Consider the following 17083-nt stretch of genomic DNA (forward strand, 5'->3'; position numbering starts at 1 on the left):
GGAGGTTGCCTCACCTCGTTAAGACCCTGCTCGGCTCAAACACAATGAACCACAAAAACGACGGCAGGGTGGCCAACATGCTGCATCTGTTTCCAGTGACATGCATCAGGATGAGATTCTATGACCTCACAGGATGTATTAACTATGACAGGATGCAGGTGTCCAAAATTAGCAGGAAGAGAGTCTAATTTTAAAGAGCATTTTGTTTCCAGACACCCATTTTAAACTAACTGCAATGTATCTTACAGAGGTGGAGGATGTGAAGCGTGAAGAAGAAAAAGTCAGTTGAACAAGTATTTTTTGTATAAATACTACAAATACTGACAAGTACTAGTGAAATGCGCTGACTTAGTAACTGAGGTATTGAAGGTAGTGTGTTTAGTGGGATAATCCTGACCTCATCTGTTCATCGTGCTGACTTAAACTGTCCGCCTGTCACTGGCCGCCCAGAATACTGAAAACCTGGGAGGGGAAATATTAAAGGTCATCTGAATGTGACCTTGTCGGGTCAATTTAAAACAACCTATATAAAGATTTGCATGTTCTGTATCCGGAGGACAGGACAGAAACACTCACACATACACATGTGACCACTTCAAAGACCGCCACATGGACCGTAGTGCAATTGTTTTCATTCAGTGAGCCTTAGAGAGCTTTCTGTCAGCTCCTCAGGTTTCTCAATGGCTCCAATCAGGATTTAACCCTTGGAAGGTCAGGGTGAGGTCAGTGGAATAAAGGCAGCTCCAGGATTTACCTTCCTCCTCTATCATCTAGTCACCATGTCCGCATGCTGAAAGTGACATATTGTTTTTAAAGCCTGTGGACCGAGGTGGATAGAGGATCTTCTTCTTTTTAATCAGCAGTCAGAGAAGTCACCTTTTACAGAAAATATATACGTGGAGTACAGGAAAGTCATTGAAGATCAGATGATGATGATACTTTTATAGTATATATATATATATATATATATATATAGAGGAGAGAGAGCACATCTTAGTGATCATAAGACTATATATAACATGAGGTTGGGTGATTTTTAGCTATGGCAGCAGTGCAGTAACCTGAAGTGCGTCATAAGCCAGATGGTTTGTTAACACAGAACCATCTGAGAAGCCGTCATTGGAAACGGGCAAACGTTTGGAAAAGGGCAAGCACTTTAAAAAAATACCTGGCAGGTGACCATATATCTATCACTTCCATTGTTTTGAACGAACAGTCATAGCCGTCTCTCTCACACACACACACACACACACACACACACACACACAGTGCGTGGCACTATCTTTGTGGGGACCCGTCATTGACATAATGCATTCCCTAGCCCCTTACCCTAACCTTAACCATCACAACTAAATGCCTAACCTTAACCCTTACCCTCACCCTAACCATAACCTAATTCTAACCCTAATCCTAAAACCAAGTCTTAACCCTCAAACAGCCCTTTAAAGTTGTAGGGTCCAGCATTTTGGCACCACAAAGCTGTCCGGACCCCACAAGTATACTGTATTCCCAGTTTGTGGACCCCACAAATATAGAAACAAGAACACACACACACACACACACACACACACACACACACACACCTAAACCACTTAGCTGCCATTGGTTCAGTAAGCTGATAGTTCAGACACAAACGCATTCCTGAAGCCTGACAAGATGGATTTTTGTGTGATATGTGATCCTGCGATTCTCCCTCATCTTGTGATATCGCAAGAATCCAGCTGTCAAGCAAGATAAGCGGTCCACCGGTTGGTTCACCACTTTAGTCTAATGTGAAATAAACTTAGCACAAAAAGTAAGGAAATTTGTGTTTGGTAGATTATTTCTCTGTGGTAACAATGCTTTTTGGCAATAAATCTTATAGCGTTGGAAAGCCTGTTTAGTTCCCTTTCAAATGGTGTCCCATTTGTAAGGAACATGCATTTGTGGGATGAGCAGCAGCGCTGAGTATGTGGGTTGCGCCCATGAAAAATTTGCCAAATCTTCTCTGCCATTGCCAAACAGGTTATTTTGCTGTTGCTATTGACACTTGTTTTGAGCTTTTGGTACCCCGAGGTGCTGCCAATTAGATGAGATTCTGCAACCAGTGGCAATCCCATATCTCCACAGTCTGGGACCGAACTCTATCCTCCAAGATGACAACGCTCGCCTCCACAGGGCGGGGTTTATCAGAGACTACCTCCAGAATGTGGGAGTGGAGAGGATGGAATGGCCTGCCAGCAGTCCTGACCTCAACCCCATTGAACACTTGTGGGATCAGCTTGGGCATGCTGTTCGTGCCAGAGTGACCAACACAACCACGTTGGCTGACTTGCGACAAATGCTGTTGAACAATGGGATGCCATCCCACAGCAGTGTGTGACCAGGCTGGTGACCAGCATGAGGAGGAGGTGCCAGGCTGTTGTGGCTGTGTATGGTTCTTCCACACGCTACTGAGGCTCCTGTTTGTGAAATAAATAAATTGTTAAATTGCCAATATGTCTTGTTTCTTCAAACTTCAATCATCCAATCCACCAAACACCAAACGAGTCAATGGCAGAATAAGCTGTTTGGCATTGGCAGAGCAGATTTGGCAATTTTTTCATGGGCGCAACCCACATACTCAGTGCTGCTGCTCATCCCACAAATGCATGTTCCTTACAAATGGGGCACCATTTGAAAGGGATAAGCATTGTTACCACAAATAATCTACCGAGCACAAATTTCCTTACTTTTTGTGCTAAGTTTATCTTACATTAACAACTAGATGGATTACCATTAGCGGACATTCATGGTCCCCAGAGGATGAATCCAACTGACTTTGGTGATCCTCTGACTTTCCTTTTAGTGCCACCATGAGGTTAAAATTTGTGGTTTTGAGTGAAATATCTCAACAGCTATTGAGATGGATTGCCATGACATTTGGTACAGACATCCATGTCCCTCTCAGGATAAATTGTGATCACTTTGGTGAAAATGTAATTTGTCCAATACTTTGGTTTATGACCAAACACCAGCAAAACTAATAACATTCCCATCAGCCTCTGCTGTCAGATTGGAAAGAACGGGTAAATCTTCCAACGTGGCGGCATTCATTCCAATATGGTTACCCCCGCTGCCTTGCAGTCAAACCAGATACCTGATTTGTACGATTAATTTAGGTGAAACCAGATACGAACACACATCTCCTTTTAAACTAGCTGCATGTATTCAATTAGTGTCAGTTTGGATTTTATTTCAATATAATTGCCAATTGCTTTGCAGCAATGTTACTGCTTGTTTGTTTATTGACACATCTGCAGTTTTTACCACAAAGTAGGAGATATTGTTACAATTACAAGTCATTTTATGGTAAGCAAGAACAAGGCATTAGTGCTAATTAGCAAATGTTAGCCTGCTAACACACTAAACTATGATACATCCATGTGGTGAACATTATACCTGCTAAACATCAGCATGTTAGCATTGTCATTGTGAGAATATTAGCATGCTGATGTTAACATTTAGCCTAAGCTAAGCAATGTCTCACAGAGGAGCTAGCATGGCTGTAGACTAGTCTTGTTAAACAACTAATAAGAGGGGATAATTTTACTACAGCTGAGTTATATAAAAGTCCACAGCCTGTCTCTCTCTTTCTCCTGCAGCCACTTCATCCCATTCCAGGCCCTAACCTCTCGAGGTCTTGTGTTACCTCCACCCTCATGCACAATCACCCAACCAAGTGGAAGCTGCTTTCTGGGGTGGGGCAGAGTTTGAGACGGGTGGGGTGACTGCAGAGCCCTGTGTCCGTGAATTCCTGAAGAGAGAAAAGATTGGGGACATGGATTTTTATGGGGGGGGGGGGCACAGGATCATAGGCGTGCCTCCACTGATAGCAGAGCGCTCATTATACGCATAGCACGAGACTCCTTCAATCTGCCTTCCACGGTCAGACATAGGCCTATTGCTAACCCCCTGCGTGGATTCAGACACCACACAGACAGATAATCCCTCCTAAAGTCTGCAATTTGATGTTGCTCCCCCAGATGCACAAGACACATTAGCATGTATGTGTTATGCATACATACAAGCATTGACGCACACTCACACAAAAGGGTGGGGAGGATTTACGATCACAGCATGCAACTACTTTTTTGGGTTTGGGGAGAGTAAAGGATTATTGATTTAGGACACTGGCCAGATGTGTCCACATGCCTGACACAGTGCAGTAAAATTCAACTATTTGCAGCAATCTTGTCCCGCAGTGGCATCATTTGATTTGTGTAGACTGAAAGGTTTTACAATGAGTGCTTTCACTTTCCACTATCAGTAATGGCCTTGCTAATGTTTCTCTCCAGGGCCTTTTCATTCATGTCTAATATATTGTAAGTCCATCAATCTGTCCACACAATGACTGACTTCTTTTCTGTGTCACATAAAAAATCCCAGGTCTCTTGCTCTGTCCCTGCTCTTCATCTACAAGCCATTTTCCATCTCTTCATCTCGTTGCTTTCTCAGCCTGTCAAACACCTCTCACTCTGCCCCTTTTTCCCCTCTCCTGCTATTTTCTTTCCCCGTTTAGCATTCACATCACATCCTTGTCTCTCCATTTGGTCAGATTTTAGGTTTGATTAAGGGAACAGAATCAAACTGATGCAGTTGCTCTTTGATATTTAAGTGATATTCTGAATCAGCAGCTCAGAGCACATGAAGTTGAGCTGCTACCTTGCTCAGTGTGTTTCCTGTGCATCTCTGTGTATATGTAAGATTGAGCATATAAATGGAGCTGGCAGGACCACAGAGCAGGACCAGACTCAGAAAGGAAGGAGCTCCACTCAAATTAATCTCCACTGGACAGCCCTGTAAAGGAGCAGAGCCATTTTTGGGAGCAAGGAGCCATCTCCTAGGTGAGTACCATGGCAACAGCCAACGTGGGCCCCAGCTCTCAGAGCTGTCCTTTTCAAGCTTCCGATCAGAAGTGGCAGGCCAGGTTTTTTGTTATGTGGCGTCTCTTACTCTCTCGCTCTCTCTCTTGCCCATTCTTCTGTGTCTCCTTTTCTCTTCCTGCATGACACGGTCCTGGCCTTGTTCTTATACAGGAAGGCTGTGAGAAGACTGCAGAGGGAACTGTCTGTGGGAAAATGTTGCCAGACAACACGGGGGTATGTGACAGTGAGTGCAAGCAAATAAAGGGACAAAAATGTGAAATAAGGCTAGATGAGATAGATTGTCAGATCTACATTTGAAACTATGAGAACTGCAGATTTGATGCTTTGCTCATGCTTGAAAAATTGCATGTTTTAACATGGCAGGTAACAGAAATAATTTAGAAGAGCCTTTACATTTAAATCACCTTCAGAATTAAATAACTTACTCTATCTTTTCATGACTTCAAGACTTTATGGCTTGTTTCAAATGTGCTTGTTCTACCTTGTGAAGCTTATAGGTTTCATTGCACATCACTAGCGCCACTAGTGACAGTTGTTCACTCATTGTATATCTTAGTTTCATGCAGAGGAAGGGATAGGGATGTAGTGCGTGTTGTTTTGGTTGATTTATTTAGATTGTTCTGTTGTTGTTTATTTACCATATATTATATTATTCTTGTTGTCTGCTAATATTCATGTTTCTTTTTACCATAATCCACCTCAAAAAGACAATGGTGCATCTCATGGGGCTAACCCGCAACTTTAAAATGTCACATCTACTTGAAAAAATTCCTCAACATCATTCCAAAATACTACTGTATACTTCATCCTGAAACAATGACAGAACTGACATCAGGTGTATTGTTAGGGTTTATTACATTCATAGAACAGTGATTATCTGGTCAACCAGTACAGTAGTCGCTAAAAATAACATCACATAAAGGTTATTAACAGGTACGTCCACGTCACAAAACACATGCTGAATAATTCATTGCATTTCTTGCTGCTTCTGAGCCTCTGGTTGGCAGATGCATACAGAAAGTGCTTCTCTGTTTATGTTAACAGAGCGCCACTTTGTGGATAAATTAGGAAGTCCACAGAGATAGATGGGAAGCAATAACCTATATTGAGACTATATGGTTGTCATAGTTTTTTCCATTAGGAAATGGGTATTAAGACTGAAAGACAAAACGAAGGTTTAGCTAGAAGGGCTCAATGAAATGAAATTATCTTATTCCCTGTTTTAGTATTTATTCACCTGCATTATAATATATGTTCCATAACCTCCATGTTTTCCCTGACTACCCCACCTAACGGGAACCCATGAGAGGCCGCAGCCAGCCGAGGTGGCGCGACACTTTCTGGAAGATGTAGCCTTTGGTGCAGTCGGCCCCTGGCGGCTGGCTGACCACCCCAGTGAGGAAGAACACCTCCTTGTACAGGGTGAGCAGGGGGCTGCCAGAGCTCATGGTGCAGTCAGCATTGGTCCGGGGAGTGGTGCAGCCCATTTTATTGGTCATCAGGTTGGGGTGAGTCTCCAGACACTGAGACAGGCGGTTGTACGCCAGTTGGTTAAGGGTGAGCGGGCCCTGGAAAGCAGATACCTGATTGGGTTCTTTCCAGCCGGTGACTATGACCGGGAATTCTCCCATCATCAGGACGCTTTCGGCAAAGTCTTTTTCTGGCACACAGGCAGCAGTCACTTCCTTTTTAAAGATGATGCGGTCGCGGAGCTCAATCACAGCCAGGTCATTTTCCGGTCGACCTTCCACATAGCGCGGGTGGACGTGAACTATTTTTACATACAGCGTCTGTTCTTTATCATCGTAGTTGGCGGTGCGCTTGCCTGAGGACATGCAGGTAAGACAAGACATTCAGGATGATGGTGTTTCTCAAGCTCATGCACACATACTGACATGTAGAGCTGCAAAGATTAGTCCATCAATCATGTTAGTTGATCGTCAGCAACTATTTCGATTTTGTTTTAGACAAAAATGCCAAATATTTTCTGGTTGCAGCTTCTCAAATGTGAAGATTTAAAGCTCTGACTATGTGCTAGGAAATTGAATACGTATGGATTTTGAACTGATGATTGGACAAAAGACATTTAAAGAGGTCACACTGGGCTCTAACAAATTATAACAGGTATTTGTCACTATTTTCTGACATTTTGTCAATTAATCAATTAATTGAGAAAATAATCAGCCCTTTAATTGTTAATGGAAATAGTTGTTAAATGCAGCCCTACTGACATGTGGTCATTTGTCACTGATATATCTTAGACTTTCATGGCATTTTACACTTAAAAATTGTGTAGTCTTTCTCTTTATCTGTATTATGTATTTGTGCTTAAAAGTGGTATAGTTTTTTTATTATAATTTATAAATAAGCCAATTAATAATAATACAAATGTCTACTATAATTGGATTTGCGTGCAGCTCAGTAGAGGAGGCAGACTCTGTATCAAGTAAAAGCTCAACATTGTACACAGTTCTTCTTAGTTTAAAAAAATGGGTATTGCATTATGTCCTTAAGACATTAAGCTTATGTGAAAATTTTTCGGGGGTAATGGGTGTTATTTTGTATCAGGGGATGTCATTATTGTAGCTTTTGTTGTTATTTGTTTTGTCTTTTTCATTAGTAGTAGCAGTTACAGTGGTAAAGTAATGAATATGTGTTTTGTCTACTCACCGACAGCCACCTGGAAGGAGCTGTATTTGTTGGCACACTGAGCTGAAGTCAAGACCAGGTTCTCCTTCAGAATGACGCCGCTACAGAAACCTGCAGACTCTGAACTTTTCAGAAGAGCCTGAAAAAAACACAATGACATGCAGCAATAAGACCCTGGTTTGTTGAGACCTGTAATGTGTCACAGTGTGAGTGTGGGGGCTCCTACCTGCCAGGGACACTCTGTAGAACTACAGCTAAGTCCTTCAAAGTTGCTGCGAACATTGCTGGCCAGTCTGGCATCCCACCGACTCAGACTGTTCACCTTACCACAGGGGAATTGGACTGAGAGAAGAATGTGAGATGATATAATTACTTTATTTTATTGCATTATTTCTCCGACTGAAATCACATTTAGTCATCCCTTTTTGCAGTTGAAAATAATGTAAATTTTTTTTCTAAATCTATTGTTAATAGTGATCTCAGAGGAAATATCACAAATGATCCTTTTCGTTTCAGCTGGCTAGAGGGCGTGTCTATGTTTGATTGACAGCAGCGGGCAGGCTGAGCTCCAGTGTTGTCAGAGACAGTTTCCCTGTCGATATGTGTTTCCCCTTAAATCTGAACTAATCCCTAACCCTAACCAGCTGTCTCTGTTACGCCTAACCACAATCCAACCTAAGCCCAAACCCCAACCACGGCGAGAGGAACAGATTTTGACAAAATAGAAAACGTAAACCAACTTATACTATATCTTACAAGTCATAGGCAAGTAACATTTGCAGCAAAGTTTACATGTTGTTTAATGTGCTGCGTTGACCAGCTAATTAGCTAAATTGCCTGAAAACTGATGTTAGCAGAGCACTTTTTTCCCAGTGAATGTTAGTTTGGAGGTTTTTTTCTAGCCCCAGTTTGTGCCTCTCATGTATCAGCATACATCTAGGTCACAAAAGTTGTTTAAAAACACTTACTGCTGTTCTGATGGTATTGTCAGAGTATTCAAAGACTCTTCTAACCATCTGGATGAAAAAATATCCTGTCCACTGCATGATAATTTAGATTTTTAACCCGTTTCCCAAGTTGTGCCTCTGTTTACCAATCAAAACAAAGATGTCAGCCCGCTGGCTACCTGGATAGCACAAACTGGGTCTAGGCTCGTTCAACAAGCAATGGTGCAGGACAAGACTTTCATGTTTGTAAGTCAGATAAGAAGGAGACTTTCGCAGGAAAGCTAATGTGGGTTGGTGTCCAAAGTCTGTGGCTCTCGTGTTGTGTAGCAGGCTGTTGTCTGGCTGTTAGTTAGTGTGACCGTCTGCTCTGCCTATGATGGAACGCTAATGTTACCGCTTTATAAAAAGATGTGATTGGCTGTATGGCAAAAAGCTCTCTGTCTATGTATAGCATATAAGTATGCTGTAGCATAAAAATGCATTATGAATTTCAGTTGGACATAAACACTGTAAACAGACGTACCTGCAGGCTCACACTTATTTCTGTCCGTGTTGCTGAGCTTCCATCCGCGGGCACAGGAGCACTCGTAGGACGTGTAGCCTGGTTTACAGAACTGGGAGCAGCCTTTGTTCTTTTCCAGGATGCACAGAGTCTGGTCTGCATCGTGGTAACAGAAGGAAAAGGTTGCAGCACACACGCACGCGCGCGCGCACACACACACACACACACACACACACACACACACACACACACACACACACACACACACCAAATGAGAAGTGAATTAACAGTGACGTTCACAAACAACTTGCCAACACCTCCTCCTCACCTTGTTCACAGTGGACCCCTGAGAATCCCGACTTGCAGACGCAGTCGTAGCCTCCCACGCTGTCCGAACACATGGCTCCATTCTTGCAGGGCTTCTCTGCACACTGGTCTCCGTCTAAACACAGACAGCAAGTCTATGAGAAGATGCAATGTACTGCTAATGACTGTGCGGTGATGGGAAATCAATCAACGTAGCACTTACCAATGTAGACAGACCAGAAGATATCCTGCAGGAGAAAATATGCATAAGTGCACAGTTGAAGCTGCACAATCGCATTTACACAGTGCATTCATGAAATAGGTGCACACTGGAATATAGGCAAAGAAAAGAGGAGGCACTGAGGAGGTTTGAAGAGAGAAGGAAATGAGGAGGGAGTTAACAGTGAAGTCCTAGAGCTCACCGTGCGGTACGAGTCCTGGAAGATCTTTCTGGCCTCCTCGTACGAGCACACCTTCTCCATGCAAACCTGCTCCAAGCTGGAAGACGGAGCCGGGTTACTGCCGTCCACGTTCCTCTTCTGGCGAGAGATCACAGAGCTCGCCTGCTGCTTGTCCAAGAACACTGGAGGAACATGTAATGTCTCAGCTGGTTCATCCACAACAGACTGACCTACAGTTTGAAGCTGTTTACCCATAAAGAGGCTTGAAGCTGCACAGATTTTGTGTGATTAGCAACTAGTTTTTGAGAGATTGAAATGTTTCCGTTGATTGATTAGACCTACTATTTTGCCAATTGAATAATACTAAGATTTCTATTTTATAGCATTAGAAAATGAACTCTTTGTCATGGTTCTTCTCCCCCCAGAGACTCAGATTGTTTTCTCTTTGGTTTGCAGCTGACAGAAAAATAATCACTAACTATTTTTTGGACTGTTGTGACATGTTATAAACCTAACAATAAATCGATTAAACTGTCAAGACGGTAATCATCATGAAAATATCAAGAACATTTAAAAAAACATGAACTTTTTTATCTGATAACATAGAAGTAAACTAACCCAAATCTGCTAAATAGAGGCTAAAGCTGCTATTTGATAAAGCCCCCACCCCGAATCTCTTAAAAACACAGCAGAGAGAGTCTGACATGTCATATACTCAGCCTGCTGCCATCTTGACCACCTTTTAATTCCTCACTTCTCTTTCCTCTCTCTAGAGCTCAGACTACACCATGGTCGAGCGCTGCAGACCCTTCTGGCTCCACGTTGGCCCACTCACCTGTGTGGGGTGTCTGAACGGCTGCCACAGCCCCCGCCAGCAGACACAGCAGAGCGGCAGATGTGATGGAGGAGCGCATAGTGACACTGAAGTGTGATCTGAGTCAAGTTGTCGGTACAGCAGGGATCAATGTGTTCTCCTACAAACAAGACGAGCAGATTACAGACATGATTGACACTCACCTTAAAATTATGAGCTTTGTCTCATAGTGTCTTACAAATGTGTTTGTTTTCTTAACATTGCTTTTGCCTGTATTGTGTTTCATGATTGAGTTAAAGTAACAAAGTAATGAAAATGCAATTCAATAAGAAATAGAATTTATATCATAGAAGATAATATGATAATCTATAAATAAAACAAATTTGCCTTATTTTTGTTAAGTAAATAATGTATTTATATAGCACCTTTTACGAGTAGAATTTAGAAAGAAAAAAGTCAACTAACATAAAAAAGACATAAATACAGATACAGGAGGATTAAAACACAGTGAAATAGAAAAATAATAATTCAAAGTCAATTCAAACCTCCCAGTCACAAGGAAATGTAATACCATGTTGTGAATGTATTGTTATTGTGTTTTATTTGTTTAATAATGTATGAGTACATGACCTCATACTGTTTTCAGTGATTGTGCAGTTTTCCTGCATGTCTTCGCTGCACTGCTGTCATATAAATGGGCCTTATAGACTATCTGTTTACACCTTGTAAACAAACACTGAAGGCCTCTTAACAAATATAATTTACGTTTTCAGTACTGAGAGTCAGATCTGCAGAGGACAATGTGTTTATTTTTTACGTTAGAGAGCTTACGTTTTCTGTCTGCGTAGCGTTTTATCCACCAGTCAGTCTGCATTTAGCTCATGTGGTGTTACCGAACAAAGAGGAGCCAGAACAATTGTAACGCATCTTCTGTGCTGCAGTAATGATCCTACAAGCTGCTAGAATGTTTCACGTACACAAACATTTAAATATTTACAAATCCGTCTCTGTTTTCAGGGCGGGTCCAACATGTTTCTGAGAGTAACGGTACGAATCAACAACAACAACGACAACAACAGTGAAGCTCGGTACCTACCGCTCCGGACTGAATCAAGGTACTGGCCCGCTGGTCCTGAAACAATCCACAGCCTGCTGCACGGATCGAGCCTATTGATCTAAAATAACAGATGATGACAACATCCGAGGCTGCTCACTGCTGCTTACTGCTTGTGGTGAGTGTAATGACAAAGAGTGGCCACCAGAGGGTGCTGTAAGACTGTCACAGTGCGGTACAGTACGTTGCCCTGCAGGATTAGACCCACACTGTGGGTGACTCCTTAACGTTTTTTTTTACTAAGAGCCTGCAGGACGGATAAAGATGAGTTTAAAGAGCATTACAGTAAAGATAATAGGTAAAAACCTCAAGCTCATAGAGAGCAAAAAAAACTTACAAGGAACAGATTAGACAAGACAACTCTTGCACTGTACTAAGTACAATTGTGAGGTACTTTACTTGAGTATTTCCATTTTATGCTACTTTAAACTTCGACAAATAGGGCAACATTTTACTTTTTTACTCCACTACATTTATTTGACAGCTTTAGTAACTAGTTTCTAGTCGCTAATTGTTAAATATTAAACCAGTGGTTTCCAAACTTTTTTGCCTGTGACCCCTTACAAGAAAGCAGTGTTTAGTAGGGGCTCCATTTCAGTTTCCGGATGTCTATGAGTTGTTAGCAGTTCAAATCAAAAATTTTCCAAATTTCTCAGATGGTTTCCTTTAGATAACTGTTGAGGCCCAAATATGTAAGATTATCCAATATTTCACAAACAAATAGAGAAAAGTCTGAAAAATGAATCCACATTTGTGTATCAGAAATTTATTTTCTCTCTCGTTAGTCATCTCATGACTACTCAGATTTGTCTTATGACCCTTTCGAGTGTCCCGGCCCCCAGGCTGAGAACCACAGGACTAAACTACCTTACAGTATATATATAAAGTAGTAAAACTAGCTCCACCTCAACCAGCTACAACAGCAAAATACTGCTTACACATTGATGCATCAGTTTTTATAATGTAATTTAAACCGATATAGCCGTACATGTTGCTGATGATACTTCTGTACTTTTGCTTAAGACTTTAAATGTATGACTGTTACTTATGCAGTAATGGAGTATTTTTACATTGTGGTATTGTTTACTTAAGTAAAGGATCTGAGTTCTTCTTCCACCACTGTCCACAGTACAAATGAAGGTGAAATGTGAGATGAAACGTTTTTGCAACTCAAACATTGGTTGCATTTTCATACATTTGTAGTGCTTATTTCAAGTCTCATTGTGCCACCAGCAACAGCACATTATTGTTCCTAACCTGGGGATCAGGACTGCCGAAGGGGTCCAACGATAAATCTGAGGAGGTCGTCAGGCGATAAAAAGAATTTTAAAAAGTTTTTGCTTTTTTGGGAGGTGAAATATGGATATTTTCACCTCTTCCGGCATCTAAAAACCCTTCTAATAAAAAAAAATCTGAGAAAGAAAAATCCTTCTTTGGTCAAACTGCCCCACATAGAGGCCACACACTGTGATGAGGAGACACAAGGTAAAACATGCAGTATTAGTTTGGATCCTGCTTTTTAATACGTGGCCTGATTTTTGCATGAATTTGTGCATGTTTGTGCAGAAATAAACTTTGGCTGGAAAACCAGTGCTAAATGAATAAAAAAGATTTAGGACCACCGCTGCTGTTTTCCTCAGCAGTGTGATCAGGATCAGGAACTCTTCTGATGTGCACATTTGATCAAACAAAATAGGATGCTATCTGCTGTGATCAATAGGAGAAGCTTAACTGCAAGCAAACACAAACGAGTCTAGACAACAGCAAACAGCCGACAACCTGATTGGGGCTCTGCACAAATTAGCTAAAGCAGAAGAGTGAAAATCAAAGTGGACATGAGGATTAGATGGAAACTGTTGAGAGACTGAGTGCAGAGAGGCCGTGAAGTTTTTGGCACAATGAAGGACATATCTCATATCTATACAAAAAATAAAAGCTAGAAGCCTGTCAATGATAAAACAGGCAAATGATAAGAGCTGCTGAAACTAGGCCATCAAGGCTACGCTTTCCAAACCCAAAGTCCCTCCTCTGTGGCCTTATTTCAATGGGATTGTTTGTGAGAGCAATGTAATTTGCAGACAGGGCCGTGGGGCTTTAGTCTCAGCTGCAGCCATGTTAAATGTCTCCATTTCCCAAGCCTAATAACTGAGGTATTATCAGAGCCTGCTTGGACCAGCTGGTCCCTGGTGCTGGACAGGGGCAAGAGCTGGACTGCCCAGTCTAGGGAGACTCACCCAGGGGTGGGGAGAGCAGATGGAGAGCCTGCCCCAACATGCAGAGCTGCAGCTGAATGTGTAAATGATTAAGATTGTCGTAATTTCCCTTGTGACTGTGGTCTAAGGTAAAATCCAAAGAAATTCAAAGTTGTTGTTGAGTACATGCATGTGTTACATCATGTGCAACAATATGTTGACTGTGAGAGCATCACTGAGTTTGCATGCACTGGAGTGCATAGTTCTGCATATCTCCCGCAATCATCCATCTCTTTCTTTCAGTTGTTTTATTCAACAACGCCCTCTTGTATTCCTCTCTCTCTCTCTCTCCCTCTCTCTCTCTCTCTCTCTCTCTCTCTCTCTCTCTCTCTTTCTTTCTTTCTTTCTCTCTCTCTCTTTCTCTCCCTCCCTATCTCTCTCTCTCTCTCTCTCTCTCTCTCTCTCTCTCTCTCTCTCTCTCTCTCTCTCTCTCTCTCTCTCTCTCTCACTCTTCCCAGTCCTCATTATTCTTTGAGTGCCGGCTCTAAATTGGAGGGGAGCCGAAAAGAAAGAGCGGCACAGCGCTCACGTGTGACCTCGCTGATCCATTCCTCTACAAATCCAAGGTGCAATCTTAAAGGCACACTAAACAAACAGCCATCACAGAAGGCATCTATAATTAATGTCACCTGCTACTTGACAACTTTCTGATGGATATAACAGGCTGGAGATGAAATCCCCGGGACTCCCTGCATGTTGGAATCTCGATTATTTTCCTGCATCTTATTACCTCCTCTGCTTTTCATCACTTCTTTCTTTAATTTGTCAGATTTTTGCAGCAGGGCTCAAGGGTGGATGCCCGTCAGTCTACAACTGGTCCAGAGTGAAATATCTCAACAACTATTGGATGGATGATATTTTGACAATATAAGACATTTATGGTGCCCACAGGATGAATTGTAATGACTTTGGTGATCCCATGACTTTTCATCTAGCGCCACCATCAGGTCAAACGTAGGACCAAATACCCAAAGTAATGACATCAGATGTACCTTGTAAAGATGATGCCTACTCAACATCAGCATGTTAGCCTCGTCATCAATAGCATGCTGAAGTAAGCATTTAGCTCAAAGCACAGCCTGACAAAGACTAGAGGTAGACTCTTTCAGGATTGACGTCACATCATCGTCTCCCCCATTTTCTCAGATTCAGGGAATAAAATGTCTAACTAAAATAATAAACAAAATACCTGCTAAACATCAGAATGTTACCATGTGCAGTCTCACAAAGTCACTAGCATGGTTAAAAGCCACTACAGTTTTAAAGCTTTATAGATCAGCTTTGTTCTGCTCAGTAACAAACCATAAATGTCAACATACAAAAAAGTTTGGTTTTGCACATTAGTGTCTTCATGTGATTGTTCAGTTCGGAGGATGTGACAGTGCATGGACAGTGTGAAGTCCCCAGACAATGTGTGTAATGATGATGTAATAGGTTGATACCACGCACACACACACACACACACACACACACACACACACACACACACACACACAGTCGCTCATACACAGACACACTAATGACCTGCACAGACCTTTGCTACATCTTACACATTACTGCAGGAAGTAACGAGGTTAGGTGGAGGTAAGAATACACTTCATAACCAACAATACATAACAACCATCACCTGCAGCCCTGGTTTAGTTAACAGCGCATCACCACATTATAGTTTCACATCAAAAACACCCTCACACATGTACAGTATCTTCTGTCCTGTATTGAATTCAACAGCAAACTACAACACATAACACAATCACGCCTAATTTCGTCGAAGATTGCGTGTAATCGAGTTTGTGTGACAAGGACCAATGATGATGTTGTATTAAGTACTGGAGAGCAGGCAGGCACTACCCCTGTGGGGGTCTTTCACAGCTATGCTTCTCTTGAAGAATCACCTTTCCCTGTCCCACATTTCTCTGTGATCAATTCACGTCAGCTGGCCATATTTTATTTAACACTTAATCGCGGCGCTCCCTTCCCTGCGTCCCCCGCAGCTCATTTGTTCACATGTAGGAGAAAATAATTAAGAGCATGTGATTGTTCCTTTACACTCTTCTCACCTCTCACTCCTTCACACTTTCCTTTGTTTACTGCATCTGATTCAAGAGGCATTCAGCAGAAACAGGTCAGCCAGTATTGGACTGTTTCTGTATTAATTATTCCTTTCATACGGTGCCCTCCATCTGTCAACAGATGGAGGGCTCAAGATGCCATAATAGAAGCTCCAAGCATGTTTTAAGATGGTCCTGATCATCTTTTGTGATCCCCTGCTTTGTTACTCATGAGTTTTCTTCCACAGAAACCTCTTTCTTCTTTCTTTCTTAGTGTAAAACTTTTTAATCTTGTGTGCCCTTGGGTCCTTTTCACAGCTACCTTTTAAATGATATACTGTATCTCACTCAGACAGCAGAGCGTGGTTGTGTTTTCTCAGACCTGTGGAGAGGTGGCGTAGGCCTTGATTGTGCTGATGAGGCACAGGGAGGGCAGAAACACAGCTGACAGCTCTCTAAATGGACATGATGTTTCACCGTACTCATGCCAAAGCTGCTCTACTTTCTGCACATATAGCATTTCCTAAAAGCCCAGAGGAGTCTGCAAATCATTGGTAGTAAGTATAATGACTGTTATGCATTCACAATTTTGACTTCATAGTAAAGAACACAAGTTTTCGTGAACAATATGATATGATATATGATTTCCCAGTATTTCCTTGTACTAAAAAATGAAGGCAAAGGGATACATAAATTAGTTTTAAGGGAGAAATGTGAGAGCTGAGAAAAATGCCTTTAAGGTTAGGAGTATCGTGGTGAATGAAGCATTCAGATCTTTTACTTGTTAAAAAATAGAAATACAAAATAGTAAAAATACTCCATTACAAGTTAAAGTCCTTTATTCAATTAATGATAAAAGTATTACCAGCAAAATTAATTAACGTATTAAAAGTAAAAGTACCCATTATGCAGACTAATAAAAAACAATGATTAAATATCAACTCTTCATTTTATAAATTACTGATTTTCAATCTGTCCAGGAGATTCTGTAGAACCTGTTACATGTTGGAAATATACAGTAGTCATGAAAATCCATTAAAATAAAGATTAAAATCTACAAAACATTGTAACAAAATGTAATCCAGTTTTGGAGGACTGGGTGTCTTTTCTGTGCTGCTATCAGCTGCTCCAACAAAAAAA

General features: G+C 41.6%; 1 protein-coding gene and 1 long non-coding RNA gene across 2 annotated transcripts; one reads left to right on the forward strand and one right to left on the reverse strand.

Annotated features, from left to right (window-relative positions):
- Positions 1-3495: 3495 nt before the first annotated feature.
- LOC118494152 lies at positions 3496-6524 on the forward strand. The gene is made up of 2 exons (XR_004896236.1): positions 3496-4865; positions 5058-6524. It is a non-coding gene; the product is annotated as an uncharacterized LOC118494152 (long non-coding RNA).
- Positions 5739-11858, reverse strand: proza (protein Z, vitamin K-dependent plasma glycoprotein a). Its single transcript, XM_031312767.2, has 9 exons — positions 11623-11858; positions 10548-10686; positions 9734-9894; positions 9535-9559; positions 9334-9447; positions 9027-9161; positions 7783-7898; positions 7578-7695; positions 5739-6732 (listed from the first exon to the last, which is right to left on the reverse strand). Exons 2-9 carry the CDS (start codon positions 10624-10626, stop codon positions 6197-6199), a joined length of 1284 nt encoding a protein of 427 aa, XP_031168627.1. The 5' UTR covers positions 10627-10686; positions 11623-11858; the 3' UTR covers positions 5739-6196.
- Positions 11859-17083: the final 5225 nt, after the last annotated feature.

The sequence above is a fragment of the Sander lucioperca genome, chromosome 21 (genome assembly GCF_008315115.2).
Source record: "Sander lucioperca isolate FBNREF2018 chromosome 21, SLUC_FBN_1.2, whole genome shotgun sequence".
NCBI classification, from domain to species: Eukaryota; Metazoa; Chordata; class Actinopteri; order Perciformes; family Percidae; genus Sander; species Sander lucioperca.